Here is a 23,317-nt window from a genome sequence, read left to right as displayed (position 1 = left end):
TAAATATGTTCAAAACAATATCTATTGTTGCTATAAACGTAACAAAACAGCATTTTTGCCGATGGTTTGTCATTACTGGTTGATAAATAAACTGGCGACAATACCTACAGGTTATTACTGGTGTAATATATAATATATTACATTGATATACATCATTCCCGACTCCAAGAGCGTTTTATTCCGGTCACGAAATTGTTCAGGTCAAATCTTACGCGCACGAGCGCGCTGCTTCCTCGAGCACGCGCGCTTCCCTCCTGTTTATCGCCCCCTAAATGTTTTTCCCGTGATGCTCCGCGTGGTCGAGCAGCAAGATGGCGGACGCTCTGGATGAATTTAAGAAAGAAACTGGATGCGTCCCGATCCTCCATCCCGAGGTAAAAAAATACAGCCGTTATCCCGCTGCAGCGCGGTAGCGATGCTAAACGAGGCCGGAGTGTTTTCACGCCCAGAAAAATCGTTATTTCTACCGCTAACTCCTCACAATGAGGGAGAGGGGCTGAATCCCCCCCACTGCTGCGTAATAGCATTGCTGCTAACGCTAGCCGTTCATATTCATAGATTATATTTTGATTTGTCGTTTTATCGCATGTCTAATCTCATATTTTAAGGCAGGGGTGTGTTTTTATTCTGTTCTGTGCGGTGACAAATGTGACATTAGCATATTAGTGCAAGTATTCACAGTGTGTTGTGCTGCGTTTGCATCTAAATGACAGACACCATTCACAAACACCAACCTCATTTGCATTCATTTACCATCAGATTTGAACATTAATTGTGGGGTGTTGTTTGATGAACATGCTTTTAGTACACCATAAAAGTCTGTTGGATTGCGTTTGACTGCATTTTGGTGAAATCAGTGTAATGACAGTTCTGTTTCTGATCTGTCATTGTTGTCAGTGTGTTATATGTTCATAGATGCATTATATTGTCAGTGCTGCAATGGTTGATTTACATATTTGTTTTCGTTTTACTCATTTCCAACTTTGTATTGACAGGATGTGTTGATATAAGGAAGTTTTGCATGAAACATACAATTCTTGTATATTAAGAGCTATAAGTGCAATAGGTGATGATAAACAGGACACCTATTCTGAGGTTCATTACTAAATAATCATAACGTGGCACCTCAAGAATGCAACTAATGAAAATTAATGGCATTCATTTTCACACTTACTTATTGTGAACCCAGAGTTGAGCTCACTGTGTGTGTGTGTGTGTACTGAGACAGCTTGCTCATATGGGACTTCCTGCTGTAAATTATTCATGCTCAGGCAGACTGACCATAGAGCTGATCACACACATGTAGTCCCAGTGAATGGGAACGTCACCCTTGGCTGGTAGTCATACTAACACACGCTGACCTGTTGGACTGAAAGGAAGATCCCGGCAGATCTTTTTAATGCATTGTTTATAGCTATGGTAATAATTAGTGGTCAACCAATATGTTTCTAACATAATACAATTTCATAACGAAAGCGATTGCTTGTATTACAGAATATTTGCTGAAGACAATGCTGTTATGTAAACGATTTTTTGTGTTTTCTGTCTGCTATATGCCCTGGTGTCCAGCAGGATGGGGTGGTTGATTTAGAGAATAGAACGTGAAACCATGATAGGGATGGTGTTTTGCATGTGGCCGTTTGGGAGAGGAATGGTAAATAGTTTAGCTGTCCTCGTAATTTGGTTTGTGATGGATTATCAGAGCGTTATATTATAATGTGAAGCATTGTTCTATTTGGTCTTTTTGCCGAATGGGGGGAAAAAAGTAGGACTTGAAGTAAAACCTAATGTAAATTCATATTGGAAGCAGGATTAGTAAAGTTAATTACAATTGAGACTTAAAACAGAAAATTAAATTAAATAAAAACCTTAAATGTGTTTTACTTCAGCTACATTTCTCACTTTCATTAACTTGATCCAGTATTTATAAATATTTATAAATAAATAATTAAATAAACAAACAAACAAACAGAAATAAATAAAAATTAAAAACCCTAATAAACTAATAAAAACGGCAAAAAAACAAACAAAATAATTAAAATAAATAAAATATAGTATAGAATTATTAGTTAACTATTATTGTAGTATTATAATAATTTTTATTATTATATAGAATAGTATTATTAATTATTATAATTCTTAATTATTAACTATTATTATTATAGTATTAAATGCTTATAATATACAATAGCATCATTATACTAAAATGACATTGATGTCTTGTTAGAGAAAAAAAAACAAGTAAAAATGACAAAACTACACAGCAAAATTTTAACTAAAATTAGAATGAAAATAGAAAAATTGAAAATATGTAAATAAAAACTAGTACAAACTATTATAGTTAATATCTCAATGAACCTAGAACTGATGAAAACACAAAAAATATGCATAAAAAAATTAAACAATATTAAAAAATTAAAAAATATGCAGTATATTGTATTGCAGTTTTTGTTATTGTTTAAAAATTAAAAATGTTAAACCCGCCCAACAAAATAAAATAAAATATAAAAATAAAAAAATAAAATCCAAACTCATCCAAAATGTTAATACAAAATATTCTAGTATGACAAAAATACCAAAAAACATTGAATATACTGTGAAAAACCCACCAGAACAGAAAGAAACTCTTCTGCTATGAAAGACACAATCTGTTCATTTGTCTTTAGTTAATCAATGCTGTTAACTAGAGGAAAGTCAAGAGGATCTCGTTTCCTTTGGATGCTTTGGCCCTTTGTCACCTGGGTGGGCGGCGTTGGGGCCGCACAGTCATATAGTGAAGAGCAAGCCATCTGTTCTTTACCATCACCCATCAGATCAGACCTGAGGTTTCCTCCAAATATGATCCTCAGAGGTCAAAATTAACGTGTCTGTCTGCTCTTGTGGTTTTTAAATGGTGCATTGAAAAGATGAGATGCTGATCCTGTTGCCTGCATGCAACAAATTTAGCTTTGTGGCATTACATTTTTCCGCTGTATTTCTACATAGTAGCCTGTGGGTGTGATTTCATTTGCATTTCTGCTTTTGTGGCGTTATGTGTAAAAATAGACAAAGAAATGACATCTGACTGCAAATAATGAGTTCAGTCCTCAGATAAAAGTGTTAGATTAGTCATTTCAAGTTACTGCGATGCACATCTGTGGCATTGCATTGGCACTGTGTGTGGTCATTCCAAACATGTCGTTACAGATGTTGACATGAACTACAGATATAAATGGCTGACGAAACTAACAGAGGCGGTTGATAAAGCACATGCTCCCCAGAGCTGAATTCTTAATATCTTCCTGTTTTAATAGGAAGCCAAGCATCTTAGTACATGTCACATGGTCCCACAGATGCTGTAACTGCTCATTTCCTCACAGGCAGGAGGAACATTAGGCCCGTATTGAATTAGACCAACTGCTCTGATACCAGGCGCAAAACTATTGAGTGAAACAAGCAGACACCTTTACAAAGGCCTGCCGGTGATGCTCAGTCTCCCTGCTGCTCTTTTTATCAGTTCTGTTCAGCGGTCTGGACTGACATCTCTTACATAACGTATCTAATTCTCTGATCGTTGAAATAGTATATAACAACCTGCATTAGCATTAATGCTATGCGTATGACTTATACATTTGGATTAAGTGCACATCAGCTAGCAGAGAGCTCCTCGGTTTAATCTACCCTGCTCTAATTCACTATTATGCCACATTTACTCATTTTTCTAATGGTTTCCATTTGCTAAATATGTATTATTAATTATAATTTGAATAGTTGTTGACCGCTATATATCAGCAAGGACGATATTTTGCAAGTTTTTAAGCACCTTTTATTTTCACACTGATGGAACTTTTATTTTTACATCGCTATAAACAGCAGAGCCTGCGCACAGATCTTTCAGTCTAATCTTTATATCGCTGATTCCAAGCTGTGTCACGCTCTCTCCTGTTTGCTGATATGTCATATTCATGTTATATGTCACTATGCACTACATGTAAAATTAGCATTACCTGGTCTTTATTTGAGGAAATATGATTTGCAGTATGCTAGTATTCCATGTTTTCTGGAACACTAGGATTCGGGACTTGTTAAATATGTATTATAAATATAATATAAATAGTTATGGACCGATGTATAGCAGCAAGGCTGATATATCGGCCGATATTTAGATTTTTTTTATTAGCAGGTTCTTCTGATCAACAGCTTTTTTGACCGTGATTAAATCATAAAAAAACTGATTTAACTATTAATGTCAAATGTCACTGAGTACTGTGTGTAAAATTAGCCTTACACAGTCTTTGTTTGAGAGAATATGATTCCCAGTGTGAACAAACTTATCGTATTAATAAGTGCACTGATGGTTGCAGTGTTCATTTCCTGTTTTATTAATGTTTTTAACTATTTCTTTATTTGTGAAAAATACTAAAATATAATTACAAAGTGAAGAATCTATGAATCTATTTATTGACATTTATTTTTATCAATTTTTATCATTTTGTTTTTATATAGAATTTTTTTTGTAAATATGTCAAGTAAATGTGTTTATTTAAAATGTTATATAAATTGTTATTTATATAAAGTGTTATATATCATCAGTTTACCATAATGGGTTTATTTATTTATTTTAATTTTGGAAAAAAAAAAGTTAAGGAATTGTTAAAAATCACAGTTGATATTGCTTCTAGTTCATTTGTTGTGCCTTAATGCATTAAGTATTTAAAGTTGAAGATCATATTTACCGTATCAAAATCATAGCCAGTTATACGTTTTAAGTGTATAAACATTTTGTACTGATTTTCAGTCATATGTCAGCCAGCTAGATCATCTTCAGCAGTGTTATGTCTGCATGTTGTGTTATTGTGGTGGATCATTAACTTGATGGATGACCCCAATTAATGTACTGTCTGTTGTACTGATCTCTGACCCCTCGAAGAGCCTTTAGAAAGAAAGATTTGACTGCGCTGTCAATGTGTATATCCTCTTCATGCAGATTCTCATTCGGGATGCTTTGCTGTAGGGTGATTGTGAATTCAGATAATCTCGCTAGGCTTTTCTCTGGACGTGTGGCCGCTGGATGATTCTTTGTGTTGATAATATGTGTAATGGTGTCTAGACGGATCGCGTGGGGTGTCTTTGTGAAGGTAATAACTAGAGACATAGGGCTTTATATTTAGCGGTTGTGGGTGCAAGTGTGCAGGGTCTTGCCTTTGTAAGGATTATAACATTCTGGTTTACTGTGTTTGCCGTTTATAATCTTTACACGTGAATCTCTGTGGCCGGTGTGTGTCTTATGTCTCTGCTGGCCTGGCATTACACACACACATATAAAGGGAATTCATTGTGTTTGCCAGGATTCCATTGTGTCCTGTGGGTGTTCTCTGTTTGCCCTTTGCATCTGTTTCAAGCTTTTGCTTGAGGGTGTCTTATTTTACAGTGTTTTTACAAATATATTTGAAATTTGTGGTGTTTGAATAAGTTATGGTGTGTAATATTGTATGTAGCCTAATATTATTATACTACAGATCTGATTATGATTGTGGTTTACAATTGAATAAATAATAATATTTAGTGTATTATTTTGGTTTAGAATGAATATTTTATATATATATATATATATATATTTAAAAATGGTCCTTCATTATAAAATAAATAAATTAAATGAAATAAAACAAAATATATTATAAATAAAATATAAAATAAATGATATTAAATTAAATTATTTAAAAAAAAAATAAAAATACAGGTTGTGCAGGATACAGCTGGAGGTTCAGGTCAGAATGGATTTTAATACAATAGACAAAGACCCTCCCCACTAATCAATAGATCTGAAGCTTCTGGACATCTGCTAGTCATCTCACACACACACACACACACACACACACTTCTCCTGACCTCTGACCTATGAGCACATGCAGTCTGAAAGGTTGATTAGTCTAATTATAATGTTAAACAAAGTTTCTTGAATTGCCTCCTTGCTGACCATTAGTATTAAACGGACTGTTTTTGGTACTGTACTGTTAAGATGGTGCATAAAAGCATTTGTTATGATTATTATTTAACCTCAGCATACTGCCATAGCTTTACAAGATGGACAGAAAAAGCGTTGATTAGTAAATTTGTTGATTTGTGGACGGTCATATATTAACATTTTGACAATTGTGTCATTATAACAATGAAATAAGCTGTATTTGCATTTTTGTTAGGGTTGCATGATAATGAAATAATAAAATAAGCAAAATTATTAAATAAATACATACAAGGGGGGCAGATTTTTGAGTCGTGGTTAAAATAAAATATAGTAATACAATATATAAATTTTAAATGAAATAAAATAACAAGCATAATATAAATAAAATCTGAACATAAAAAACCCTTTAACTTAAATTATAAAATAATATAAAATAAAGAAATAAATAACTAAATAAAATAAATAAATACAGGTTTTCTGGAAAAGTAATCACTAATAATTACAATTCAGATTAAATTCTGAAAATAAAAAATACTTTGTTAAATTAGAAAATAATATAAAATAAAAAATGAAATAACTTCTCAGTGCAGGTTTTTTTAGAAAAGGTAGTCACTAGTAATCACAATTAGTTTGCTCAAAAATATAACATTTATTAATCATGATTTTTTTTAGTTGAGAAATGTATTTTTTACATTTAATTAGCATTATTGCACTTTCAAGCACAGAGAAGGAAAACGTCGATTCATAAGCAGTATTTATTTGACTAGTTTCCTGATTTATTATATTTATCATGTACATTAAAAACTAAAGTATGAAAACTGGTAAAACCCTCGAAAGCTAAAGCAGTAATATGAATTTTAGTAAAATTATATTTGTTTTTTTACCTATTAATCAATAAAAAGACTTTATATTTTGGCACAGAGGTTGCATAAGTGCATTTATTCAGCAACCACAATCACAAACAATGTTTGGATATATATCACAAATATAACAGGCAATTAATCTTAAATAATGGAGAAAGCAGAAGTTGTGATCGTGATTAAAATGTCATTAATTGTGCAGTTTCAATTTATTTGCATCAAAGAGCAAGAAAATCCTTTTGTCAATGATACGGCCCTTGAATAGCCTCTTTTAATGTGTGTGTGTGCGTGTGTGTGTGTGTGCGTGTTTGAGTTCGTGGTCACCATGGAGACTCACCGTACATATGACACATTGTGTCCAGGATCCTTAGTGTCATCCGTCACTCGTCCGTCTATCCGATGGCTCTGTAGAGATGAAGTGACTGTGATTCTCTCCCACAGGAAATTAAACCCCAGAGTCACTATAACCATGACTACAGCGAGAGCGTCAGCCGCAAGAGCCACGTGGACGACTACAGCACTTGGGACATCGTCAAAGCCACCCAGTGAGTCCACACACACACACCAAAACCACCGTCTGCACAAACATCCAGATGAAGATCATGTTGTCAAAACCACAACAGATGCACAGCATGATTTTTGTATTGCCAGTAAACTCACGACTTTCCATTAAACACCTTTTGTGTTTGTTGGCCAGTGTTAATTTTGTTAACAAAAACTGACAAAAAATATTCCTTTCTTTCCATGACTGACATCATTAAACACTGACCATCACTATATCAACATGCAATATCATCGACGATAAAAGATGAGATTAAAATGTGTTGCCTTCAACAATATTGTGTTTTCATGTTTGGGGTTGCCAGATGTCAAGAGTTTAAATCCCTCTTAAAGCCCTATTAAATTTATTCTATTTTCTCTTTTAATTTTACACTACTACACCATTTTACTAAACTTACACAATTTAAGAATAATTTACTGAAAATGTAACAAAAATGACATTTTAAGACCTTATTAAATATGTTTTCCATTGTATATTCACCAAATTCTGTGATTTTCATGTAATTTTTCTCTCCATTGTAATGGTTTAATTAAACTTTTTTTTCTTTTTTTCCTAATTCCATTATTTTTTCCATTATTCTGTTTCAATTTTTATAGATTTCTTTTTTCCCCCTTCATTTGAAATTTTCTGGACTTTTAATGGTTAAATTAAATTTTAGTATTAGACCTTATGAAATTCAGGGTTATATTTACCAAATTCTGCATTTTGCATTTTAATTTTTCTGGATTCCAATTTACTGGTTTAATTAAATTTTAATAATTGAAAAGCATGTCCAATCAATTCATAAAAACATGTTTATTTAAACTTAATATATTATCATTATTATTGTTATTATTATTTAATTACATTTTTTTTTTTTACAATAATTAGATTTTTTTTTTTCAATTTGTGTTTTTATATTTTATTTTTTCTTCTAATCAAATGAAGGCTTAAAACATTTTAATTCATCTTTTAATCAAATGAAAATTAAATAAACCCTTTCATTTTTGGCCACCTTGTTTGTGTGCCACAATACCAAATCTTTTGTGTTTTACTAGAAAGACATAATAAAAAAAATAATACTAGGAAAGTCTCTGTTTTAGCTTTTGAGAGATGCTTTTGAGGTTTACCAGTTTTAAACTTCTACCAATGTAGAGAGTATGTTTATATTTATTGACTAGAACTAGACTGAAATTCCCACACTTTTAGTCAACTAAAACTTCACTAAACCCAAAACAGGACAGGTTGACTAAACATGATAATAAATAAAAAGGAAATTTGACACAAGACTAAGACTAAGTTAAAAAAACAGCTGACAGAGTGGCCATTGTTTACCAATGTTGGCAAAATGGATAAAAGCTGCTGTTCAGGGCTGTTTATTTGGTGTAATTTGAGATGTTTGTGTGCTCAGGTATGGGATATTCGAGCGATGTCGTGAGCTGGTGGAGGCTGGATATGACGTACGTCAGCCGGATAAAGAAAATGTCACACTCCTGCACTGGGCGGCAATCAACAACCGCATAGACCTGGTCAAGTACGTCTCTCCCTTAGTAATTTTATTCACATTTCCCGTTCTCTTCTGGATCCCTAGATGTTTTTCCTTCCTGTTATTAAGACTCCACACACATATGCACAGAGAGGAATGGATAGAGTTATTACTCTGTCAACGTTCAGACGAGAAAACCTTGAAATTCCCATTACGAAGCTGTGTGTGCATGTGCATATCCTCCTCTTAATAAGCTCCTGCTCTGGCGCAGTCATTCATGTTACGCTGCTCTCTTTTGCAGCTGTAAGATAAAGCTCGTTTCCTGAGCGCTGTCTGTCTGTGCTTTTTAGGTACTACATATCTAAAGGTGCCATAGTCGACCAGCTGGGAGGAGATCTCAACTCTACACCGCTGCACTGGGCTACAAGGTGTGTGCTTGAAATGCAATACTAGCATACTGATTATTGCAGATCGCCCAGTATATACTGTATTCTGCTTTCAGTTTAATAATTAATATGCTGAAATGTCATTGCATGATCTCAGAGTTAATTTGTGTAAAATGCCTCTGGTTTTTGAGTCAAGAAGAGAAAAATCTGACTTGAACTTTCTGGAGCAGTTAAAATAAAGTTGAAATGAAATATTCAATGAAAAAGTTAAAGTTGAAGTACTAAAATTACAAAAACTAAAGCTGAAATAAATTAAAGAAATACAAACAAACTAAAACTAATAATAAAAATAATGAGCACAAAATTTCCAATAACTAAAATTAAAACATTTTTGGGTAATTGAAATAAAGCTGAAATAAAATAAATATTAGATAAACAAATGATCTAAAATAAAAAGTTAAACTTGAATTACAAAAACTAAAACTGAAATAAGAAATAATACTAATAAATACTAAATACTAATATAAAAAAAAAAAATAATGAATACAACATTTCTGAAACTTAAAGTTAAAACATTTAGGTAAAAAATTTCCAAAAAAAAATGTAAATGACAAAAACTAAAACCGAAATAAGTTAAAGCTAAATAGAAATGTAAAAAAAAAAATTAAAATAAATAATTTAGAAAAATAAAAAACACAAAACAGAAATTACTGAAACTTAAACTAAAATTAGACTTATCTATCTTATTACTCAATTATCTTTGAGTAATTTAAATAAATCTGAAATTAAAGGTAAATGTTAGGTGGGAAATCATCAATTAAATTTATCTACAATAAAAAAGTTTAAAGGTGATGTACTAAAATGACAAAACTTAAAAATGAAATAAGTAAATTTAAGAAATAAAGAAAAAGGAAAATATAACAAAATTAAAACTAATAAAAATTACAAAATACAAAAAATTAACCATTTTTGAGTAATTGAAATAAAACTGAAATTAATTAGAAATATTAGATGAGAAAAATGAAAATTAGCTGAAATAAAATGTTAAATTTGAAGTACTAAAATTAAAAAATAAAGCGAAATAAGTTCATTAAATATAAATGGAAATATAAAAAAAAAAAACTAAGACTAACAATAATGACAAACTCAACTTAATTTGTTTTAAGGGTAAAAATATAAGTTAATACTGTAACAGCGTATACATTATACTAAAATAACAATGCATTGTATTGTGAGATGCGTTGTGCTCTGTTGTATACTGCACTTTTTGTCAAATGTGGTAGGTTATCCAGTTATTCAGTGCATACACACACGTGTGTGTGAGATGTTTTATTAATGCACACAGTCTGTGAATGATGCCTCTCGTCTGCTCTCTGTCATTCAGACAGGGCCATCTCTCCATGGTGGTGCAGTTAATGAAATACGGTGCTGATCCGTCTCTCATCGATGGTGAGGGATGCAGTTGTGTGCATCTTGCCACTCAGTTCGGACACACCTCAATTGTGGCGTATCTCATTGCCAAGGGCCAGGTATGCATGTTTGACACTTGTAAAACGCTCTTTGTTGGAGCAGGCCAATTCACAGCCAATCAGAATATCTTCATTCCAATTTTGAGACAGTGAGATTACACTGTGGGCGGAGCTACTCAGGAAAATGATTCAAATACCTTGTTAAAGAGTCAAATTATCATGCTTTTTGCCATGCTCTGTCCATTTTCAGCCTGCAGGGGGCGTTTATGACATTTCCATCCACTGTAGTTTGACCTCTGCTGTGTTTGATCTCAGTCTGATCTTACTTTTAAGTCCGCCCTGTGTTGTATTTTTCCAGGATGTGGATATGATGGATCAGAATGGCATGACCCCTTTGATGTGGGCGGCTTATCGGATGCATAGGTGTGTGTGTATTGTGTGAGGAAATGTATTCTTTTGTCACTGTGAGATGTAAAGCTAATTATCTGGGATTTCTGCAGCGTTGACCCGACACGGCTGTTGCTGACGTTTAACGTGTCAGTGAATCTGGGTGATAAATACCATAAGAACACGGCTCTGCACTGGGCGGTTCTGGCCGGAAACACTACAGTCATCAGCCTGCTGTTGGAGGCTAACGCTAATGTCGACGCACAAAACATCAAGGTAAAGTCCACAAGTGTTGACACAAATGTAGACACCCATTCCCTGTCTCTGTTTAGTCTTTATTTAACAGCTACGTCTGATAATTAACAGGCATACGCTGTAATACGTTGTCATATACTGTCTGCATTGAGCAAATATGCATTTTAAACATGTTTTTGAGTATTTAATAAATACTTAATGCCACAAACCTCGCCAACTCCAGCTGTTTGAGATTCTTGTGTGCATAGCCTGCATAAAATTAGTGTCATCCGGTCTTTATTTGAGAAAATATGATTACCGGTGTGCACAGAGTTACCAAATAACAGCATGTACTGTTGGTTATAGTGTTTACTTCATTTACTGGGTATTTTTTAGCTTCTTGCTGTGTAAAAAACACTAGAACAGTATTAGAGAATCAAGAAGGTGTTATTCATAATGTATATATATAGGCCTGTTTTACACTTTTTTTTTTTTTTTTTTTTTTTTTTTTCTTTTTTTTTTTATCAAGTTCAAATGATTTTTTTCCCCCAAATTGATTCATTTTCAAATTATTAATTACAAATTATTATAGTAAATATTATTTTATATTTAATATAAATTCCATTACAGAAAGTTATTGTTATTGCAGAAAGTCAGTATTATTTTTGTATTTATTACTAGTTTATAGTAAGTTTTTATTATTATTTTAAATTAGCTTTTATTTTTGTATTTTCACATTTCATTTTTGTCTTAGTTTACTTTTTATTCATTAGGTTATTTATTGTCATTTGTATTAGTTTTTATTTTTAAAAAAAATTCAAGTTGCCAAGGCAACATTTTAAAATTTTAAATTTTTTAAAAAATCTGTTCTAATATTTTATTTTATTTTATTTTATTTTATTTGTCTTCTGTATTAGTTTAATTTTTTTTTTTAAACATTTCTAAATAGTTTTATTAGTTTCAGTTTTAGTTTTTAGTTTTAATTTTAGTTGCCAGGTATTTTAAAACTTAAACTTATTTCATTAAATTGCCAAGGCAACATTTGAAAAATGTTGTTATTTTTTTTATTTATTTTTTTTATATAATCTAATCTGATTTTATTTTTATTTTTTTTAACACAAATCTTTTAATAGTTTTAGATAATGAAAACCACACTGATATTAATGACAATAATAATGTTTGTTGGTTGCAGGGGGAGACGCCGCTGGATTTGGCCAAACAGAGGAAAAATGTGTGGATGATAAATCATCTGCAGGAGGCCAGACAGGCCAAAGGTTACGACAGCCCCTCGTACCTCAAACGGCTCAAAATGGACAAGGTAGAGCAGCCGAAACCTTCTGTTCTGACCGATCAAATACCATTAGGAGGAATCAAAATGTATTGCACACACTCAGACGTTTCTTTGTCCGTCTGCAGGAGTTCAGGCAGAAGGTGATGTTGGGAACTCCGTTCCTGGTGATTTGGCTGGTGGGATTCATCGCCGATCTGGACATTGACTCCTGGCTCATCAAGGGTGTGATGTATGCAGCGGTGTGGCTCGTCGTGCAGTTTCTGTCCAAGTACGACGCTGTTATATCCATCTGTGGTGCTGCTCAGGCTTTTAATGCATTCTGATGTGAATTCAAAGCATCGTCGCTAATATTTTGATCTGTTTCTAGGTCTTTCTTTGATCACTCCATGCATAGCGCTCTTCCTCTGGGCATCTATCTGGCCACTAAGTTTTGGATGTACATCACCTGGTTTTATTGGTTCTGGAACGATATCCTTTCAATCGCTCTACTCTGTACTGTCAGTTTGATGATTGCAGCTCAAATAGCTTGATTCAACCCACTTAATCAGTTCTTTTATCAGCAATAACAACAAATCCAGCATTAGACTCAATGATGAACATAAGCATCCATTTCTATGTTTGTCGACTCAGAACATCTGAATAAGAATGCTGACAGCAGGAAATCAGGCCACTTTTTTATACTATTTTATTTGTCATCTGTATTCGTTTTTATTATTTTAAAAATATTTCTAAATAGTTTTATTGTTATTTCAGTTTTAATTTTAGTTGCCAGGTATTTTAGAACTGAACCTATTTCAGTAAATTGCCAAGGCAACATTTAAAAAAATGTATTCATTTTTTAATCTAATATTTTATATTTTTTTATTTTATATTATTTGTTATGTTAATTAGTTTTTTTTTGTTTTTTTTTTTAAGTTATATTTTTTATTTCAGTTTCAGTTTTCAGTTTTAATTTTAGTGTCCAGGTATTTTAGAACTGAAACTTATTTCAGTAATTTGCCAAGGCAACATTTAAAATTTTTGTTAATTTTTCAAATATAATGTAATATTTTATTTTATTTTATTGTATTTTAATTGTAGTTGTATTTTTATTTCAGTCTTAGTTTTCAGCTTTAAGTTTAGTTGCCAGGTATTTTAGAACTGAAACTTATTTCAACATTTTAAATTTTTTGTAATTTAAAAAAAAAATCTACTCTATTCTAATATTTTATTTTACTTTATTTTATTTTATGTTATATTTTTTATTTGTTATCTGTATTTCAGTCTTAGTTTTCAGCTTTAAATTTAATTGCCAGGTATTTTAGAACTGAAACTGATTTCGGTAAATTGCCAAGCCAATATTCTGACACAACATCATTTATCAGCAATAGCAACAAATCCAGCATTAGACTTAGTGATAAACATAAGCATGCATTTATGTTTGTTGACTCAGTCCGGATAAGAATGCTGACAGCAGGAAATCAGCCCACCTTTTTATCCAAGAGCTAAAGAATTGTATATCTTTCTTTGAAAACATCTTCTCTTTGTGTGTTGTTTTCCTGATATAAAACTGGGTGGTTGGACCCGATTTATATCATTATCTCAGTTTTCAGTGCTGAAAGATCTGAAAATGATCTCTTTGAGAAGCTTGTTTGTTTAAACACTCACCTCGTCTGACAGACTTAATGAAAGGAGCCGATGATAGTGATATGAAGTTTTAACAGCGTCTGAATGTTTTCATCCAGTCACACTTAATGAAAACATAAACTGAGATGAAAATATCCCTCTTTCATCCACGTTTACTGATGCCAGCATGAGTTGGTGTGTGGTAATTTGTTTTAAGTAGTGTTGCAAGTGTAAAATTGTGGGCAGATGCATCATCTTTGAAAGGCTTGACATGGATATGCCTAATTTTCCGTGGAAATTTTTAACAGGAGTGACTCGCACAATAAATGTAGTGAATTTGACACCTTGTGTGGGTGAGAGAATGGCTGGGCGGCTTGACAGTATGTATTGTGCAGTGGTGGAAATGTGTCCAATACTGGTCCAATACTATCTTTACATGAGAGACACAAAACTTGCTCACCAAAGGATCCTCTGAAATCAGAATGAGAGTCCAAACAGCTGATGAAAACATCATAGTAATCCACACCACTCCAGTCCATTAGTTAACACCTTGTGAAGCCAAAAGCTGCACGTTTGTAAGATGTTTTTAACTTTAAGCCATTGCTTTTGAGTCCATTATCCATCCTCCAGTGGAAAAAGTCTGTCTTTTGTTTTCTGGAATGTCCAACATTTGGCATTTCTATATGGTTATTTAATATATATAAACATTTTTTTGTTGCACATCCAGCAAAAATAACTATATGGTGCTATAAATGGTCACTGTGATGTATAATTACTCATACTGTGATATAAGATTCTGTTCCTGACGCCCACTATTAGGTGTGAGAGAAGGCAAGTACAAACACACAAAAGCCTGGTAATGATACGCTGCATTTCTATGGTTATGGTGCTGTCAAACAGTGGTAAAATAGGATTTCTTCCTGTCTTGAACAAACCACTCAAGACGTGACTCATGTCTGGATCTGCCTCTCAAATGAAGCTGCTGAAATGTGGTTCGTGCGGCTGTAATTGGAGGTTGTGGAGTGATGTTTAGTGTGCACAGAACTGCCGTGTGTCCAGGTGCTTCAGGAATAGAAACAATGCAGCCGAAATCAGATCAAGAGCTCTGGGTGGATCCGTTTCCCTCTCGCCTTTATCATCCAACAATAGAGCATCTCCTCTGAGGATTGAGCTCTTTTTGTTTTTTTTTTTTCCCCCGGCTGTAATTGTTGCCTGTGTGCAGCTCAGCTCAGCGAAACCACCGACCCACTTACAAGAGAAACAGATTTTCTGCATTTGTTAGTGTATTTTCTGGTTGATGGAGACGCTCATGTTACATCCAGATGTCAAAGCCACAAGTAAAACAGGAAGTGTTACATTTTTAAAGAAATAATTCATTCAAATGTGGCAGTTTAGAATTCCACGGAACTTTCAGTTTACATTCAAAAAGGCATTTGTCAAACTGTATGTTCCGTTTAAACAGGAAGGAAGAAAGTACATTTCCCTGAATTTACTAAACTACTTTGTAAAGTTTTTTTTAGATTTTCAATAGGACTAAGAGTTTGCATGTCTCACAGTTAGAGGATCACAGTTAGATCAGCTACTTTGTTTGATTTAAATAGGTTATTTTCACTGAATCAGTTGGTCTGAATGATACATTCAAAACATTCTGATTCAATTCATCGGTTCAAAATTGTATTGACTCGATTCTTGCACTGTGTCATATTGAACATAACTTCCTTAACCCTCCACACATCTCCCATTCGTCACCATCCACCTGCCCTTCCTGCTCAACAGTCTGGCTCTCTTCTACAACTTCGGCAAGTCTTGGAAGTCCGACCCTGGTATCATCAAAGCGTCCGAGGAGCAGAAGAAAAAGGTGAGATCTCTAACTTCAGATTAAATGTATATAAGATGTAGATGAATTTGTTCCTTCATCAGATTTGGAGAAATGCAGCATTGCATCACTTGCTCATCAATAGATGTGAATGGGTGCCATCAGAATGAGAGTCCAAGCAGCTGATATAAACATCACAATAATTCACAAGTAATCCACACCACTCCAGTCCATCAATTAACATCTTGAGAAGCAAAAAGATGCATGCTTATAAGAAACAAACAAGTCCATAATCTATAATATTGCTTTCTCCTGTGAAAATGTTGTCTTGTCTGAATCCGGAGAGAAATATGTACTGATCAAGGACTGTTTACAAACTAAAACAGTCCAAAATAAATGTATATGATAAATATGAGAGGACAAAAGAGGATCGACTATTTTTCACTGGAGAAAGTGTTATTAAGGATTATGGACACATATTTTGCCCAGAATCAATGGTTTGATGTTAAAAAACATCTTAATAATGGATTTGTTTTTATACAAACACATATCTTTTGGCTTCACAAGATGTTAACTGATGGGCTGGAGTGGTGTGGATTACTTGTGGATAATTGTGATGTTTTTATCAGCTGTTTGGACTCTCATTCACTGCAGAGGATTCATTGCTGAGCAAGTGATGCAATGCTACATTTCTCCAAATCTCCAGAAAGCAACCATCCAGAACACCAATGCTTTATGCACACGAAAGCACCACTTTCCTTTTCTGAAGAAAATGTTGAAATGCCCTGCTGTTTTCTTTTCTTCTCCTTTTAGACTATAGTTGAATTGGCAGAAACAGGCTGTCTCGATCTCAGCATATTCTGCAGCACCTGTTTGGTAATTACGCCTCTTTTCCATTCTGCACACCAGTCAGTGTTGGCCAGCTGATAACCATTGCAATTTGATTTGCATTGCAATTTCCATCGAAGTGCCGACGCATAAAACACACTTTAACGACCTGTTCTCCACAGATACGCAAGCCAATCAGATCGAAACACTGCGCCGTTTGCAATCGATGCATCGCCAAATTTGATCACCACTGCCCGTGGGTCGGCAACTGCGTAGGTGAGTCTACCAATCATTCACCTCACATGCTCTTATGTGACATTAACATGAATAGTCAAGAGATGTTCTGCCAGGAAATTGTGAAGAAAACCCATTTAGCATCCCAAAGGCAGATAGTTGAGTGAATGTAAAGTGGGAGGTATGACTCATTCCTTTCATTTGTCTGTTTTTCTCCTCATTGTTTGCGGACAGGAAGTGGAAACCACCGTTACTTTATGGGCTACTTGTTCTTCCTGTTGTGTATGATCTGTTGGATGATATACGGATGCATTTGCTGTGAGTACACTTGGGTTTGCATGGTTTTAAAAGACAACTTTTAAAAGACAATAGCATTCATTTTTGGTGACACTCAACAAAAAGTTTTTATGTTAGTGCAATAAAGGGAAAGTTCACCCAAAAATTAAAATTATCATCATTTACTCATCCTCAATTATTCCAAACCTGTAAAAGAAGATATTTTGGAGAAAACAGTTGACTATGAAAGTTAATGGGTACCGTCAACTGTTTGGTTACCAACATTCTTTAAAATATCTTATTTTGTGTTCAGCAGAAGAAAGAAACTCATACAGGTTTTGTAACGACATGAGGATGATTAAATGTGACCCTGGAGCATAAAAACAGTCATTTTTATAACCAAAAATACATTGTATGGATCAAAATGATCGTTCTTTTATGCCAGATCATTAGGATATTAAGTAAAGATAATGTTCCATGAAGCTATTTGTGATTTTCCTACCATAAATGTATCAAAACGTAATTTTTGATTAGTAATATGCATTGCTAAGAACTTAATTTGGACAACTTTAAAGGTGGTTTTCTCAATATTTTGATATATTTAGCACCTGCGGATTTCAGATTTTTAAATAGTTGTTATATGTCTGCCAAATGTTGTCCTGTCTCAAAAAACCATACATCTATGAAAAGCTTATTTATTCAGCTTATGGCTGGTTTTGTGGTTGAGGGTCATTTTTGAGTGAACTATCCCTTTAACTAATCAAAAACACATTTTTGTGCAATAGTAGCGCACGTATTTTATAATATTGATGAAGTGATGTGATTTTTGGTTTGTTTCTGCAGACTGGAGGATTCACTGTGCTACCAGCTACACTAAAGATGGCTTTTGGATCTACATCACACAGATCGCCACCTGCTCGCCGTGGATGTTCTGGATGTTCCTCAACAGTGTGTTTCACTTCATGTGGGTCGCTGTGCTCATCATGTGCCAGCTCTACCAGGTAGGATGCGCTCAAGTCCAGATCTATCTAGGAAACATTTCCAGAGGCCTTTTTTAGGTTTTGAGGATCCTTTTTAGTCTACTTGTTGACCTGTAGAAATTGAGTCAGCTCACTAGGGTTTTTGTGGCTTGATGTGTGTGTTTTATGTTTCCTCTATAGATCGCTGTTCTGGGCATCACTACAAACGAGCGCATGAACGCCAGAAGATATAAGCACTTTAAAGTTACAGCCACATCCATCGAGAGCCCTTTCAAGTGAGTGCTTTAAACCCATTTCAGGTTGAGCTGGGAACAGCTTATCTATACAGCACTGAACACACAAGAGGATGATGAACGGTTTGTTTGTTAAGCTGCCGTGATCATAAATCAATTTTATAGAGGCATGCTTTGTATATTTATATCATTACAGTCTGTAGAATGTAATCTATATACATTTACTGTTCAAAAATGTTCCTGTTTGCACTTGTTTAGATGGCAACAATTTAAAAAAGGTCCAATTAGATTAAATGAATTACCTCTGGTGGATATGATAATGCTAATATCTGTAGAAAACGGGTGACTGATGACCAGTGAAGTACTAATATATAATATAGTTTCATTTTATTGATGACAAATCACTTAGAGTTTGGTTGTTTCAGTGCTCATAAGCTATTTATTATTGAGTGTTGTTATTATTACAAAATACATTTTACTTCAGGAAAAAAAGCTGAAATAAAATATAAATATTAGATGAAATTCTTTAGGTGAAAATGAGTTGAAGTTTACTAAAATTAACTGAAATAAAACTTAAACTGAAGTAAAACTAAATTAAAACTATTTCAAAATATTTTAACGATGATTAATATTCACTAAATCAATAATGAACAAAAAAGTGTTAATTAAACTGAAAATAAGATATAAATGCTATTCAAAACTATTGAAAAGGAAACTCTATTAATAAAAAAAAAATATTAAAATATTAATAAAAGTATATTCGTAATAGTGTTTCAGATAATAATAATAAGTTAATACGTTTAAGTACTAAAATTACTAATATTTAAACAATGAATAATAAAAAAGGTGAAATGGAAAATGCACAAAAAATAAATGTAAACTTAACATAGTAAAAATAAAAGCTATTAAAAAATATTGAAAAGGCAATTCAAAATGTTAATAAAATATATAGACATAATAGTAATAACACTTTCAGATAATAGTTAATAAGTCAAACTAAAATTATTTATTTAAAAAAAATTATTTAAAATGTATAAATATTTGAACAATGAATAATAAAAATCGCAAAATGAATAAAGCTGAAAAAGTTTGTTTAAACTGAACATAAAAATAAATGCTATTTAAAATATTGAAAAGCTGATACAAAATATTATTAAAATGTATATTCAAAATAGTAATAAAACATTCAGATAATAATACAGTTAGTAAGTTGACCTACTAAAATTACTAAAATAAATCATATTTAAATCGAGATTAAAACTATTTAGAAATATTTGAACAATGAATAATAAAATTGCAAAATGAATAATGCACAAAAAGTAAATTTAAACTGAACATATAAAAATAAATGCTATTCAAAAATATTGAAAATCTGAAAGTATTCAGAATATTAATAACATGTAAATTCATAATAGTAATACCACTTTCAGATAATAATAAAGTTAAATATATAAAAAATATTTATTAAAAAATAAATAAAGTCAAACTACTGAAATTACTAACTAAAATAAATCTAATTTAAATTGAGAAATAAAACTATTTAGAAATATTTCTAGAACAATAAGTAATAAAAAATACAAAATCAATAAGAAAATAACAATAAAAATGACAAAAGCACTAACAAAATGACTAAAAATTAAACTGAAGTTTGAAATTAAAACTGTGATCTGAGTTTAGTCAAGTGTGAAATTCTCAAGATTTGTTTAGGTAGTCATTATTATCAATGACAGCACCGATTTAGGTCACTCCCCTAACGTCGCTCCTCTGTTTTCTCACGCAGTCACGGCTGTATGAGGAACCTCATAGATTTCTTCGAGCTGCGCTGCTGCGGTTTGCTGCGGCCCGTGGTGGTAGACTGGACCTCGCAGTACACAATAGAGTACGACCAGACGTCCGGCTCAGGATACCAGCTGGTGTAGCGTGGCGAAGGAGCGACAGAGCGTGAGAGAAGACGGAGCGAGAGGGAGAAGAGGGGAGAGGTTTTCCTGAAGTGCTGCTCAACCGGGACCATCTCCTTCACCGAGACTGCAAACCTCACCCAGTCAGGATAACGCATGCTGTCATTGGTTACCGTCACCGACTCCACCCGCCCACTGCACCCCGAGACGCAGGGACACGAGGAACAGGAAGAGGAGGAGTTTAAACACATCAGCGGCGGATTGATTGCTCAGCAGAGACGTTCGTGGTTTGTTTCGCACATCGACCGCTTTTGGTTGCGTTCATTTTACTTTGGTTTTCTTCCTGTGACCCCTTTTTTGTTGCTTTTAAAAAGATATCGGATCTTCGTTGTGCGCAAGTCCCGGTTTAACCTGGAACTTTGTGTAGGAATGACAATTAGCATAGCAAAAGCATCAGCCGCTGAGGCGTTTGTGGTTTTAAGGAATCGTTCTGGCCAAAATTAGACTTTTATTATTATTTATTCATCCTCGTGTCGCATCAAACCCGAATGACTGACTTTCTTGCGTTGAACTCAAAAAGAGATATTTAGTAGAATGTTCCAGCTGCTCTTTTCCATGCATTTTTTTTTTATTTCTATGCAGAAAGTAATACGCATACGTGTTTATTAATACGACATAATGATTTGTAAATAACAGAACGTTTCATTTTTTGGCGAACGATTCCTTTAAGCTGTCTCGATTCGTCTGATCGCGAATCAGATCAAAAACAGGCATCATATAGACACACATTCATATGACTAGAGCGATGCCCTGTTTAAAATAATGTGACTTAACATATTTATTTTAACCTATTTATGTAGTATTTTTCAAAGAGTAACTATGGTATCATGAGGTAATTTTACATGTCTTCATTTCAGCATATATGTACATTTGCAGCATGTTTAATAGTTTAGGTGGGGTGGATCCTACAAAACGTGTCAAGATGATGAAGCTAGGTCATATTTCACCCCAAAATCAAAAGAAAACAATATTTGCATTGCATTGCATTATTGTTTTCACATTTTCCCCATAATTCTCATTACCATAATGCACAAAAACCTCATCATCACTGTATTTAAATATTGTAGTATTTATTTTATACTGCATTTAAATTATGCTTTTATTTAATGATTGTATTACAGCCTTTGTTTACTGTAAAATAAAATAAAAAATACTGTATTGCAATGAGAATTACAACAAAAACGGCTAAACGCATTATGGTAATGAGCACTGGAAAAGAAATGTGCTAAATTATATATATATATATATATATATATATATATATATAACATTAAATAATTACAAAATACATTTTAAAATATTTTTCTTTATTTTAGAACATTTAATGTTATATATACGTATATGTATGTTTGTGTATATATATATATATATATATATATATATATATATAATGTATTTGAAAACTTATTTTATAATTATTTAATGTTATATATCTAAATATAATGAAATAATTATAAAATAAAGAAAAATATATATTTATTTATTTTACAATTATTTCATTTTAATTACATATATAATGAAATAATTATAAAATACATTAAAATATACATATATAATTACATAATTACAAAATAAAATTTTATATATATAATTTTATTAATTAATTAATAAATATACTTTTTTTTTTTTTTTTTTTTTTTTTTTTTAGATTTTAGGTTGAAATACAACCTGGACACGTTCTTGGCACGTTTAAGAGATTAATCCAGGTGCCCTCTGAATTTACAAGAAATAACACGCTCGTATGTGAACCTCTATATTTATTATGTATGTGTAGTTTTAGAAAGCGTATACATTTAAAGTTGAAATGCTGTTGAAAAGCCATTAAGTGGACCTGATAGCTGTATGAACTTAAAGGAAGATGCCGTTTAACACGCCAGAGGGGCTCCTTCCGTCTTTGACCTTTTTTTTGTTTTGTTTTGTTTTTGTGGCAGCGACATTATTCGTCTGCCTACAATGCACTGATGTCTTTTCGTTTCGTTCGTCGTTACTGAAGAAACAAGCTCGTTTCCCCAGCGTCGCCGTGGGATCTTCATGTTTACGTAAGAAGAGGAAGCTCCTCCCCCTTTTGCTCTCCTCCATTTCCTCTTCCTGTTGGTGCGGCGGATGACAGGATGAACTGATGTAAAGAATGTGCATCTGTACATAAACGAACTAGATTCATTATTCTGTGAGTGACTTTCGTTCAGTTTTTTTTTATTATTATTATTTTCGTCTGTGTTAGGTGAAGCTGCTCCTGATTTTTTTTATCTTACCAAAAAGCGAAAACGATGACAAAAAAAAAAAATCCACTATTATCCAAGTGTATGACTGTAGCTTTTAGTGGCGTCTGGCACTGCTGTGTATAGACCTTTGACCTTGCAAGTCTCCACTGCATGTGTAAAGCCTGGACATAGTGATCACCCTATCATCCGAAAAGACGCCCCATCTGTAAATAGTGAATGTTCAGTATTTGCAACCGGGTTTTTTTTTTAATCCTTTTGTTTGTTTTTACATTTTAAACCTGATGTGTGTGTCGTTCTTGCGTGTCCCTCATTGCTCTGCGGCCGATCGGAGCCCTGCAGATGTATTATATCTGAATGTCCCATTCTCGTTGATTAATATTCAACCTAAAGGGTTTCTTTTGTATGTTTCGTTGCTGGGTTTGTTGTACCACTGGATGTACAAACTGTAAATGCCAGAGAAGTAGACGTGAGCAACGCGGTCGATGGTTAGGCACCGTGACGGTCGTTCATTCATACATGTGACACTGTTTTTAGAGAATATATTCACTCTGTTGTTCCTCTGCCTTT

General features: G+C 33.1%; 1 protein-coding gene across 1 annotated transcript; it reads left to right on the top strand.

Annotated features, from left to right (window-relative positions):
* Window positions 1–246: 246 nt before the first annotated feature.
* zdhhc17 (zinc finger DHHC-type palmitoyltransferase 17) lies at window positions 247–22,866 on the top strand. Its single transcript, XM_051107423.1, has 17 exons — window positions 247–374; window positions 7,246–7,349; window positions 8,757–8,879; window positions 9,182–9,259; window positions 10,602–10,746; window positions 11,045–11,109; window positions 11,187–11,349; window positions 12,500–12,625; window positions 12,724–12,866; window positions 12,966–13,068; window positions 15,939–16,061; window positions 16,833–16,895; window positions 17,030–17,123; window positions 17,316–17,399; window positions 18,201–18,358; window positions 18,518–18,612; window positions 20,351–22,866. The coding sequence occupies exons 1-17, from the start codon at window positions 312–314 to the stop codon at window positions 20,487–20,489; spliced, it is 1,869 nt and encodes a 622-aa protein (XP_050963380.1). The 5' UTR covers window positions 247–311; the 3' UTR covers window positions 20,490–22,866.
* The last annotated feature ends 451 nt before the right edge of the window (window positions 22,867–23,317 follow it).

This window comes from Labeo rohita, chromosome 4 (assembly GCF_022985175.1).
Source record: "Labeo rohita strain BAU-BD-2019 chromosome 4, IGBB_LRoh.1.0, whole genome shotgun sequence".
In the NCBI taxonomy this organism is placed as follows: domain Eukaryota; kingdom Metazoa; phylum Chordata; class Actinopteri; order Cypriniformes; family Cyprinidae; genus Labeo; species Labeo rohita.
Note: the sequence above shows the minus strand (reverse complement) of the source record. Positions and strands in the feature narration are given on the sequence as shown.